The following is a 12,975-nucleotide window of genomic DNA, read 5'->3' as shown; positions in this document are numbered from 1 at the left end:
GGGGGTATTCTTGTATATTCTCCTGTGTTCTAGTTTTTGTTATGTGATTACACCATGACCACATTCTGGGAGAAAGAAGCTTTATTTCAGCTAGTTTTCTATATCAGAGTTTGTTGTTTAGGGAGGTCAGGTCTGAACTGAAGCAGAATTTATAGAAGGAAGTCACTCAGTGACTCGTTCTCTGCTCTCTCCTGTACACAGACCAACCTGCTGCACTTAATGCTACCCAGAGTGGGTCAGGTCTTCTCAATACAATCATTTATCCAGACAATCCCTTATAAACACTAACAATCTGATTGGGGAACATCTTAGCTGTGGTTTCCTCTTCCCAGGTATTGCTAGATGATGTGAATCTGACATGGAGGAATTCAACTGGAAGCCTTCATTAATTATTAGTTAATTAATTAATAATTTAATTCAACATTAAATATCTGGGAGGGAGGAAAACGGGTACCTACTAAGCAACTATATGAGACTAAGAGTTTATGTGGCATGACAATTTAGAGAAAAGAATGGTTTGTGAGCTCTCATGGCAAAAGCAGAGAAAAGATTGCATACCAAATAGACATGCATAACACATGCACAGCAAAAAAAAGTGCATCTAGAGATAGACTAAAGGGAATCTAGGTACCAAAATGAAACAAGGAAACACGGACTTTTCATGGCTGAGATTGTGATTCTTTAAGCTCCTTAAGAACATCTTTAATTTTTTGACTTTCTATAACTCAATCAGATGAGATAAAAATCTTCTTTTTACTATAAAAAGAAGCCACTGTGATGATCAAATATATGATGGAGAGATAGGAAAGACAGAAAAAGAAGTGTGTGACCACTCAGGATAGAGGTGAAAATGGTACTGGGTGAGAGAGAGAGAGAGCTGAAACAAGGGTATTAAAGCATTGAAAACCCCTTATTAAAAGTAGGTTTTTTTAAAAAAAAAATCTAAGCTTACAAGTACATTCTTCACCAGGATTCTGCAGCAAGTCTTCTTGTGTGGTGTGTAGAGAGATCTTTGATTGTTTTGAAACTCAGTTGAAGTCTATATTGAACATTGTGAGCATGGGAAGGTTTTGTCACCACGAAGGAAATTATTCTGTACCAAGTGTTACATAATTCACTTAGCCTATGGCAAGTGGTTTCATGTCTAATGCAGAGCCGTCCCTATGAGCAGGTTCAAATTATTGTTTGTTTACATGAAGCAGAAAAATCCCAGGAATGTTTCTAAGGGCTAGTGATTCTATTACCTTTATTGTAGGTCATACATGGTCCTCTGAACTGGAGCAGACGAGGATTCCTCATTCTGTCCCTGCCAGATCTCATTTGTTGGAAGGCATAGGCCTTTGTGATACCATTACAGACCTTAAGTTTCTTTCCTTTTTCATTTTTATTAATTTGAATGTATTTATTTTATTATTTTAGTATTTTACTATTCTATTGGATGTGTAACTGCTCATGTGTGTATGTGTATGGAGTGCACATGCCCATATTTGTACCTGTAGAGGCCAAAGGTGACATCAAGGAATATCTTATTCCATATCTCTCTACTGCATGTATGTATGTATGTATGTATGCATGCACATGCATAGGTATTTATTCTGTTCATCCTCATCATGTATCTATGTATGTATTTGAGATATAGTTTTTCCATTGCACCTGAAGCTTGATGACTTGGCTACACTGGCTGGCTTGTGAGCTCTGGAGATCTGCCTGTCTCCATCCCCATGTACTAAGTTAAGAATGCATATAGCTACTTCTGACTTTTTATGGGGGCTGGTGCTTTATCATTTATCATTTACCACCAAAGGAGCCTTGGGAACTTTCTTAGGATAATGGCCTTTAGATACAGCCATGAACGCTAGGCCAGGGCTGGCACACAGAGAAGATGTCAGATGCCAACACTGCTAGATTTTGGTCAGTGCAAAAAAATTATACTAGTGGGTGAATGTAGCCTGTGGTGAGAAGAGAAAGCCACAGCCCTCATAACCTGTGGCTCCCACCAGAAAACCTTAAATACCACAATTAAACAAAAAGGCAGATAAAACAAACAAAAATGCTGATTTCCTTTCTGTGAGATTATTTTTGGAAACATATTTTCCTGTGCTTCGAAACTATAATAGGTCAGTTGACAAAACAAATCAGGAGGAAGGTTTCAAGTCTTCCTAAATATCTACCCACAGAAATGTTCCAAATCAGTGCCCCTGCCCCTTACTGTCCCTTCTTATCTTGCATGAAAACCACCGTTAGCAGTAGTCATTGGAGAAAAGTCTCTTCAGAGACATGAGAAACAACCATTATCAAATAAAGATTTCTGTATGTGTTGGATATCATAGCGGAAAAGCAAAGTAATGGCTCACCTTGATATACAGTGGCTCTCTAAGATGGTCGACAAACACGCAAGTTTTTTCCTCCCACACAGGATTGAGGTTCTTGTGGATAATTTTACTTCTATACACTTCTTTTCTTCCAATTTTAAACTTTACATATGGATCACTTGTCCCTGTTGAAGAGACACACGATCCACATCAGCCATGACTTTCTATGGAAGTAAGATGTTAATTCAATACCAGAGGAATTTAAGGGGAAAGAAATGAATAAAGACCTATCTACTGCACAGGAAAGGGAGGGGAACTTTTCTAAGTATTGAAGTAAGACTAAACCATCACCATGTTACTACTTTACCTTTCAAGCACAACCCTGCAAACTTGCCCTGGCGTTTTAGGAACTGGGTTGCTTTCTGGTGGCATAACTAATTTTCATTTGACAGCAGGAGTTGATAGGCATCTACCTCACTTTGGTAAGATAAAAGATTCACCATACTTTAAATTTACACTCCCCTAACTGCCATGGCTAAGAATGCTGAACACCTTTTCCCATATATTTACAGTTGCAGTTGAATTGTTCAGAGTTTTCTACCCTTTTCATTAAAACTCATTTACTGATTGGGTTGATTTTTGTTTCTTTGTGGTATTTTGTTGTGTGGTACCCCACCCCACTCTATCTATCTATCTATCTATCTATCTATCTATCTATCTATCATCTATCTATCTATCTATACATACATACACACACACACACACACACACACACACACACACACACAATCTGGAATCAAGCCTATTACATATGTAGGTAGCAAAGATTTTCCTCTCAATTTACAGGCAGCCTCTTCATTATTTACTTGTCCCTCCGATGTGAACATTTTATTTATTTTTCTCTCTCTTTTTATTAGATATTGTCTATATTTACATTTCAGATGTTATCTCCTTTCTGCCAATCCCATTGCCCCTCCCCCTTCTATTGCCTCTATGAAGGTGCTCCCTGTCCCAACCCCCCTCTCCCACCTCAGTGCCTTAGCGTTCCCCTGGATCAAAGTCCTTTCCTCTCATTGATGCCAGAGGATGTCATCCTCTGATACATATGTACCTGTAGTCATGTGTCTCTCCATGTATACTCAATGCTTGGTGTTTTAGTTCCTGGGAGCTGTGGTGGTTTGGTTACTAAGAATTTTCTTCTTCCCATGGGGTTACAGACCCTTTCAGCTCCTTCAGTCCTTTCTCTAACTCTTTCACTGGGGTACATGTGTTCAGTTCGATGGTTAGCTGTAAGCATCCTCCTCTGCATCAGTATGGCTCTGGCAGAACCTCTGAGAAGGCATCCATGTCAGGTTCCTGCCAGTTAACACTACTTGGCATCAGCAATAGTGCATGGGTTTAGTAGCTGAATATGGGATGGATCGCCAGGTGAGGCAGTCTCTGGATAATCTTTTCTGATGTGAGCATTTTAACGTCATGTAATCACAGCTGTAAATTATTGGTTTATATTTGTATTTGACCCCCAGATATAATCCTTTGTTTTTGTAATGTAAATATTGGTATAGTATATTAAACTATATTCTTTAGAAAAAGTCAATGCAATAAAATGTTAAAAGCTAAAATGGATATTACTAATATGATAGATCCTAATTATGTACTGAGTACCCAGAGAGGCACTGCAACAAATATTTGAAAGACTACTAAAATCCACGACTATTAAAATCTGTTTTAAGAACTGTTAAAATATAGTTAACTAGGATCTGGAGAGGTGTCTCAGTTGTTAAGAACACTGTTTGGATGCAGAAAATCCTAGCATCCACATGGTGGCCTACAACAGTATGTTTAGCCACAGTATTATGCCATGTATAATCTCAGCAACCACTGAGCATCACCTCTTCATCTTTTGGTTGTGACCATAATCTAGTTGATCCTTAAGTGATTGATAGGTATCAATAGTTCAAGACCTTCACTGCTTGTGAGTTCAATATGCAGAATGGGGTTTCTTACGTTCTCTAGCTCAGTTCAGTAAAATACTCACACACAACGTGCTCATTGGCTGTGTTTGGAAGTTTAGATGAGGCTTAACTCAGCAAAACGCTGTTAGAAATATCAATAGCTACTATAGTTTTCAGATAAGCTCTACAGTCAGGTACATGTAAAAATGCTCAATTAGAAGAGAACATCATGTCCTAGTCTGCAAGGCTTGGGCCCTTAGGATTTGTGCTGTCAAAAGGGAAGTGACGGGACTTAATTTTTCTGGGATGCACCTTTTGGAACTCATGATGATTGGAGAACTCTTGAGAAAATGCAAATGGATATGGTGGTGATGGTGTTGGTGATGATGATGACTAAAGCGACAATAATAACAGCAGTGTTTTAAATCTCAGGAAATGACTAAAGCCTGAGTGTAATTTCATTGTAATATTTCATTAAACCACAAGGTGGCAGTCATATTTACCAAATTTGTGTCCGGTCTACTGTTAAAAGCAAGTGCTGCTGTGTGCTCCACGCTTCTGAAGTTCCCAGGCTTTTTTTTTTTTTTTTTTTTTTGGTAGCAAAATATGCTTAATTATTATTATTTGTATAAGACAGCTTACAGTGTTGATGAAACGACAGTGGCAGAGAATATGGAGACTAAATCCAGACTGCCTTTCCTATTAAATCCACTCTAATAGGAAATAGCAGACTGCCTTTCCTATTACATCCACTCTAATAGGAAATAGCATACTGCTGTCAAAGCTTTTGTTTCAGGGGTTTGCTTTTAGAAACATTAATTTTATTTTAAAATTACAGATATATACTTTGAAAGGTGCAGCATAGTCTAGACCTAGAGAATACCTAGTGTTTTTTTCTTAACTCCAGGATCCAATTGTTTCTTTTAAAGACAGACAATGGATAGTTTCTATCTAGGATTTCTCATTATAAAGAGAAGCACACACCCTCCATCCTTCTAAGATCCAGAACACTGATGAAAACAATATTTTTTAAATTATTGACAGTTCGAAGTATTTTAAGTTTAAACACAAAATTAATTTGCTCTCAGAGGACATTTACATTTATGTAGCAATAAAATCGCCAGGCACAAGAAGGCACACTCTCTTCCCCAAAAACAGTATTTAAAGGCATTTAAATTTTAAGCAGTATCTAATCACAACAGCCCTGGCTTTTATTCTCAGGGACAAATGAGATTTCTGGTTAACAAGTTTAAATCATTATCATTTCAAACTTAGTATGTAATAAAATATAAAGCGCTCCTCATACTCTGGGGACCCATAAAGATTTAATGATACCATGCCCACTTGAACATCTTACAGCCCATTCTCTGCCTAACACATGGGTGACAAAGTGGGTGGAAAAGTAAAAAAATACAGCACATTAACTTTTTCTAAAGACTTGCTGGTTTTTATTTCACATGTATGGGTGCTGGCATCCATGTGAGTATATCATATTTCAGCAAGAGCCTTGCAGAGCCCTAGGAGGATGTCAGAGCCCCCAGACCACATGTGACAGACAATTGTGAACTACCATGTGGATGCTGTGCACCAAACTCAGGTCCTGTGCAAGAGCATCCAGTGCTCTGACCCTCTGAGCTATCTCTCCAACCTTGATATTAGAACTTTAGAGGAGCATAAATATTGCTAAGACTTAAAATTTAAAAGTATAGAGATCACGATGAGACATGTTGGACATTGTACTTCAGTACAATTCAGTAAAGAGCTGAGATAAACACAGTTCTTTCTTTGAAGAGAAGAAGAAAGTCAAACAGATCATATGAAAAATCATAAATGATTTTTCTAAGAGTAGACTTTTAGGCTTAATGTCCCTATTCAGTAAAGAATCGGGATACACACAGGATTCTCTTGCTATACCTGAATAGGTAGAGCAGATCTAGCATAAGCAGTGGGTAGTATCTAAAGGTAACTTCAGATTATTTAAGTAAACTAAAATATTTGAGGTGAGATATAGTTTTTTTTCCACATTGCTTTGGACAAATATTGCTTTAATACTAAATTCAAGTTGTAGATTATCTGTGACATAAAAACAACCGCAGTGGTGTCCCAGAAGTCATTTTCCCAAACACCATGACCTCTGGTGCCTCAGACAGTCCCCCTATGCCTAGGAATTAATACATTGATTCCTAAAATATAACAAATTAATCATTTTTACCCTAAGGGAAACCATTTTCTCTAGAATTTTTAAACATGGTCCATTTTGACAAAAAATAATCAAATATATAAAACAAATTATAAATAGTTTTTAAAGGTACCCTTGTTCTCTTATTATAAAAAATAGAAAATTTAATAAAGCAATACTCCAAGTGTCTGTCTTCCTCACCTCTTTTTACTTCATTACCTCAATATTTTCTGAAATAGTTTTATAATGTGTCACAGAAGAGTTTTAAAAGTTCTATAAAAATCTTTTTACCTCTATGCACTGGTGGTTTGCTGGCATGTACATTTGTCCACCACAACTGTGTCATGATCACAGAGCCCAGAGGAGGGGAAGTGGAGTCACAGATGGTTGCAAACCACTGTGTGGGGGTTGTGACTCAAACTGGGGTCCTGTGAAGGAGCAGCCTGTGCTCTTGACGGCTGAGCCATCTCTTCTGCCCCATTTCTTTCTTAAGATTATCCAATTCCAGTGGTGTTTCCTTGTTGTGCTTGCTTTAATGAGATTGGCCCTCATAGGTGGGTATATTTGAATGTTCGTTTCCCAGATGATGTTCTGTTTAAAAAAGAATGGGAGTCTTGGAGGAGGTATGCCTTAACTGCTTTAAGGTTTCAAAAGCCCAAGCTAGCCTTCCCCTCTCTCTATCTCCCTCTCCCTCCCTCTCTGCTTCCATTAAAATTAAAAAATAAAAATAAAAGTCTCTTAGCTACTGCTCCAGCACTATGCCTGCCTGCTGCCACTTCTTCACCGTGATGGTCACAAACTAACCCAATGAAACTACAACTACGTATGAGCCTCAGTGAGAGGTTGTTATCCTGACTCCCCAGGCTTCGTTCCTAAATTCCACAACACCAGTTACAGTGCTCTTGAGGTTGAAGGATATTGGTTGAGGTCCCAAGTTTGTTTGTTATAAGCTGTGCAAGCTAGGTCTTTCCACCTCTCTTCTCTATAGTTCTTTATATACAAAATGAGAATGTTTCTCATGCACCCCCAAAAGAGGCAAGGCTCTCTGATGCATGCCCGTGACAGTACAGCAGCCATTCCGTGCTTCCTAGAAAACCAAAGATTACAGTGCCAAACATGAAGAAGTAGTATTGTTGAAGGTTCGGTCTTCTACTGTGTATTGTAATGCTAAGTGTGGCCCCCAAGATGAGAGAAATCTGCATGTAGACCCTACTGAGCTATGAGACCTTGCCCCAAGATATTTCGGATTAATGAATAATGATGCTGACAATCAGTAGCTGGGCAGAAGAGACATAGGTGAGGTTTAGGGTTCCTAAGCTTGGGGGTCAGAGGTGAACCATGATGGGAGAAGGTGAAGAATGAAAGAGAAGCTTCATGAGTTAGGTGAGTCAAGAAAATGTGGCTCTGAGGGCTGACCAATTGGAGTTAAGAGCAGCCCAGATGAAACATAGTAAGTAATAACCCGGGGTTATCAATAGGAAAGTGGATTCTAATAGCATAGAGGGTAGATATGTGCCCAGCTCATGTGCTTATTGTAAATATATAGGTTGTGTATGTCTTTTATCTGGGAACTAAGTTGTCAAAGGTAGGATAGAAACCCCGGATTGGGATTAAAAAATGTCTACAACATGTTAGTGCCCAACTGAGGCAAAAACTCCCTTTAAAAAATTAAATTAATTATAGCTTTCCAAATGAAAAAAACACGTGCACTCTCTTTAAGATGAAGATATAAAAAAAAAATTTGTTTCTTAGCCATGCAGGTTTTCCCCCAAGCGGCTCTGGGTTCCAAACTAGGGCAAAATATGTGTGCTAATTTGGCATGCATAATTCTGGGGTTCATAACATAAACTAAGACACAGCTGCACCTAGCCCCAAACAACACCCCAAGCAACAAGTTCAGACTCCAGCCAGGGTCTTCTGAAATGTTGCGCTTTCCTGCTTTAGAGAGTCATCAGCTTCATCGCACAGATGTAAAAGCCCTGGCTATGCAGTGAAACAAAGGCCTACTGCTCAGAGGCAAAAAAGCAAGGTTTTATGCTTCTCACAATCAAAACAATTATAGAAAATAAAGTAAATTAATATGTCAACTCTATCTTAAGCAACTGGTTTCTTTCAACATGGGATCCATGGAAATACTGGGACTGCTTGGCCTAACACACAACACATATATGTTGGCTTGAAAATAGGCTTATACAATAAATAGAAGGGACTTGAAGTTAAATTTTTTTTAAAAAAGGATATTAATTTAACATATATACAAAGAAAGGGGATATAAGTATACTTATCCTCAGAGATATTAATCTCCAAGAAAAGTAGAAAAAATTGAAATTTATATAAATGTTTTTAAGGATAAAAGAAAAATAAGTGAAAACTGATATAAATGTTTTAAGGATATAGGGATGAATAAATCCAGGCCTTCATTTTCAATGCTTAGGAGAAAAAGGCAAGGGTAGTTAAGTTTTTTTTTTTGAGTCCAAAGCCAATCTCATTTATAAGTAAATCTGGGCCACCTCAGGTTACAAGAAAACTCTATCTCAATAAATAATAATTGTTTTTAAGTGTTTTAAATATTTTAATTGTTAAAATGATGGTAGCTATAAGTTCAATGGTTATAATGATATTACAAATTCTCTATTTGAGAAGTCAAAATAGAGTGAACCTAAATTAAAAAAAAAAAGAGGCAGCTAAATTTAATCAATCTATACTTTTGATGACTTCGAGTTGCTGGACTAAGAACATGCTATTTTGGGAGAGAGGCTTTGTATTTGTGTTAACAGAAAAAAAAAAAGGCTCTGGATTCCTTCCAAAGTAATAAGGATCTGATGGAAAAATGTGGGTTGTCCTGGTGCTGTCTGTATGCTGATGTTAATGATGTTTCCTCAAGAGTGGCTGCCCTGACCAGCAATCAATCACTTACTTAGGTGATCTCATGTGAACCTTCTTTCAAGTTTATACTGGTCAATAAAGGCTAGAACCTGTGATTGGGCAGTGGAGGAAAAAGGTGGGATAGAAGGTCTTTGAGATGGGGGAGGTAGAAAGAGGAGAATGAGAAGAGAAGGGAGAAGATAAAAGAAGACAAGGAAGAAGCCATGATGGAGCAGAACTACATAGCCAGGAGAAACCGCAAGTAGCAAAGGATCTTATAGCTAGAGAATAAATTAGTATAGTATTAGATCTGCCCAAATCAAGGAACATAGCCTATAATTATAATAACTGTGTTGTGTATTTTTATATGGGCTTATTGGGGTTGAAAATTTCAGCAACAGAGAAAGACCCCCATGAAGATCTTGACTGCACATAGGAAGGAAAAAAAATCAAAGACCAAAAGGGACAGGTAACATGAACTGGTTAAAACTTAAAATTGTCTCTAGCCAAACCTTCAGCTATACATACCCAATGAATCTTGTTAGCTACATAGTCCTTAAATTCAACATGCCATCCTTTCATATGACAGGAATGACAATTTATATACAATTTGATATTGATCAAACCAGCTCATAAAAAAGACAATTTTCTTCTACCTGCTCAAAGAAAAACATTCATCTTTAAGTGAGCTGTATACCTTGCACATTCCATAGAAATACCTTTATAAAACTAATTATGGGCTGTAAGGTTTATATGTTACAGATAAAACACCAAAAGTACAGCTCTGACAAGATTCCTCCCCGGGAAGCTAAAATGACCTGCTGTTCTACCATCCTGCCTCAACTAATTCTGTTTCCAGAGACATGCTTTCAGAACAGCTTTAGAAAGGGATGATAATGCTAAAAAACCTCAGTTCATACAGCATTTCCAATCAGGACTTCAGCTAAGCTCTAAACTTTCTCCACTTGGACAAAAAAAAAAATGGCAGCTTGCTTTATTTTGACTTAACCATCTTTCAAATTTCCTTTTGGGCCTCAAACCAAAATTCTTCTACCCAATTCAGCATAAAGCAATTATAAGAAAACCATTATTCTAATCCACTAAATTGGAATGAGTGGTTTTAGTTATTTTATAAATTATAGATATGTTGTAATTTTAAGAGATAATTTAGAAATAATTATAGATTTGGCCAGGGAGGAAACTAAATAGAGAGCTTAGACTCAGGGCTTTCTATCTTTCCTTTCCCCTCTTTCTTAGGTAAAGAGAAGAGGGTTAAAGAGAAAAAGAATATAATAATACTATAAGAAATCAGACAAATAGGGATGGATTATCAAATTTATCTTTAAACAAAAGCATTTTATAGCCATAATGTTATATTGGTAAAGATCTTCATAGTGTAATGAAGAGTTAAGGTTATTTTTTGTATACTGATTCAAGTTTAAGGTTTTCATACTATAAATGCTGATACAACATTTAGGATGAATTTTGTTATTCTTAGATATGTATTGTAGCTCTGCAGCTCATTTGGAAAACACGGGTTAGTCCTATTCCTTTTAATGGCTGCTATTACAAACTGTTTAGGATGATTGAGTAATGCAAGTCGTCAAACTCATAGTCATGGTATATACTGGTCTGGATTATCACAGAAATATACACCTGGGTTGTACAGATAATACATAGGTAGCTGGAGGCAGGGATTCTTTGCTTGTTCAGATTTGCTGTGAATAGATGGTCTTCAAAAGAGATAGAGATCCACAGAATGTTACATGTAAGGTTCTTTCATTATTATAAGATCTTTTGACTCTGCTTTTAAGAGATGAGCATCAATACATCCATGGGCAGTTGCTTCAATTATGGCAAGTTAACCACTAGACAAGAAATGCTCTAATTTTATCTGCAACAAAATGTTGTTTAAAAAGAACAAACAGATGTGTGATAGCTGACTGCTAAGATCTGCCAAGGCAGGGTAAGCTAGTTCTTTATAATTCCTGCTTCACTTAAGATTCTCTGGGCCTAAAGTCTGAAGTTAGATTCTCCAACATTATGGAAAATATTGGGGACTATCTAGGCAGTTATCTGGCTCTGCCAATTGTCTCTGCCAAATTTTGGAAGCTGCATTCCTGCACGTCTTGCATACTCAAATATTTATTCCTCCTCAAATCTCTGATGGGGGTTAGCACCTAGATAATTATAGTCTCACAATAAAACTTAAGTTGTTTGGGTTTTAAAAGATGTGCTAGGTCTAAACATTATTTTAAGATAATAATACAAGGTAAAATAGAAGGCAATTTAGGTATAAAATTATAAGCTCATTAAGTCAGGATAGGTGATAAAATTATCTAAATTTTGAAATAGCTTGGACTTTATAAGTGTACATCATACCTTATAATATACATAGTTATTATAGTTGTATTCATTTTATATCTGAGATAAAAAGCATTTTTTGGACTAAAAAGAGAGAAATGTTGAGGTTTGGTCTTTTACTGTTACTGTAATGCTAAGTATGGCCCCCAAGATGAGAAAGTTGCACACAGACCCAAGAGAGCGATGTGACCTTGCCCTCCACTTATTTCTGATTGGTAAATAAAAACAATGACAGCCAATAGCTGGGCAGAAGCTACATAAGCAGAGTTTAGGGTTCCTGGGCTTGAGGGTTTGAGGAGACCATGATGGAAAGATGAAGGTGAGGGATGGTGGAGAAGCCTCCATGGCTTAGGTTAGTCATGAAAACTTGGCCTCGAAGGCTGGTCAATTGGAGTTAAAAACAGCCCAGATAAAACATAGTAAGTAAGAACTTAAGGTTATCAATAGAAGTAGCATAAAGGGTAGATGTCTGCCCAGCTCTTGTGCTGTTTAAGGCTTATTGTAAATATAAAAGCTGTTTGTGTTTTATCCAGGAACTAAATGGTCAAAGGTGGGGTACAAACCCCAGATTAGGATGAAAATTTTCTATAACAATTATTAAAATACTTGAAAAAACTGTAAAATTCACTACACTTTCTCTTTTAATAACACATGCAGTTGGCTTTTTTGTTTTGTTTTTGTCCTTTTAATTGGGGAGAACATTATTTGTCCAACATGTTCATCTTGGAAATGTCATCAAACCTATACTAAAAATAAGTTAACTCTTAGAAAACAAACACAATTTGAAAAAAATATTTATTTCTTAAATTTCCAACAGATTATTTTGAGAGATTAGATATTTTTATGTCACATAGACTCCTTCATTGATATTTCTATAATATAATTATGTACTAGGTTTTTTTTATTCATACTCTCTAGTTTACAAACTTAGTGGAATCATTAGTTCTGATACTATGTTTTCCACAGAATAAAATGTAATTCTTAACATACAAGATAAAAATGGTTTGAGACAGAAAAAGCCTGAGCCCCAACCCCCCTCCTGCCAACCAGAATACCTGCTTGAGAAATAAACTTGTATTACTCTTAAATCATTAAATATTAAGGAATCTGTTTATGCTCCCAATTCAACTCATCTTAATCACTGTATATCCTTAAAGCCTGTGGAATCTAATTATTATAACACTTGATAATGGGCCTGGCTTCTTCAATTGTAATTCATACAATACCTCTAAAATACATTTTTACTATCATAACCTCTCAGTCTTTACCAGATTAAGTATTTCTTTAAATAAATTCTCCA

General features: G+C 36.7%; 1 protein-coding gene across 4 annotated transcripts in view; it reads right to left on the bottom strand.

The window, feature by feature from the left end:
• Window positions 1–12,975, bottom strand: part of MCTP1 (multiple C2 and transmembrane domain containing 1) — a gene marked incomplete at both ends in the record, with an annotated part of 533,307 nt that overhangs the window by 265,809 nt on the left and 254,523 nt on the right. For all 4 annotated transcript variants that reach the window (XM_080925321.1, XM_080925322.1, XM_080925323.1 and 1 more), the window contains one exon: window positions 2,355–2,497. In XM_080925321.1, coding sequence (XP_080781447.1) covers window positions 2,355–2,497 — 143 coding nt within the window. The remainder of the gene's footprint in view (window positions 1–2,354; window positions 2,498–12,975) is intronic.

The sequence above is a fragment of the Micromys minutus genome (assembly GCF_963924665.1).
Source record: "Micromys minutus genome assembly, chromosome: 11".
In the NCBI taxonomy this organism is placed as follows: domain Eukaryota; kingdom Metazoa; phylum Chordata; class Mammalia; order Rodentia; family Muridae; genus Micromys; species Micromys minutus.
This window is presented reverse-complemented; position numbering and strand designations above follow the sequence as displayed.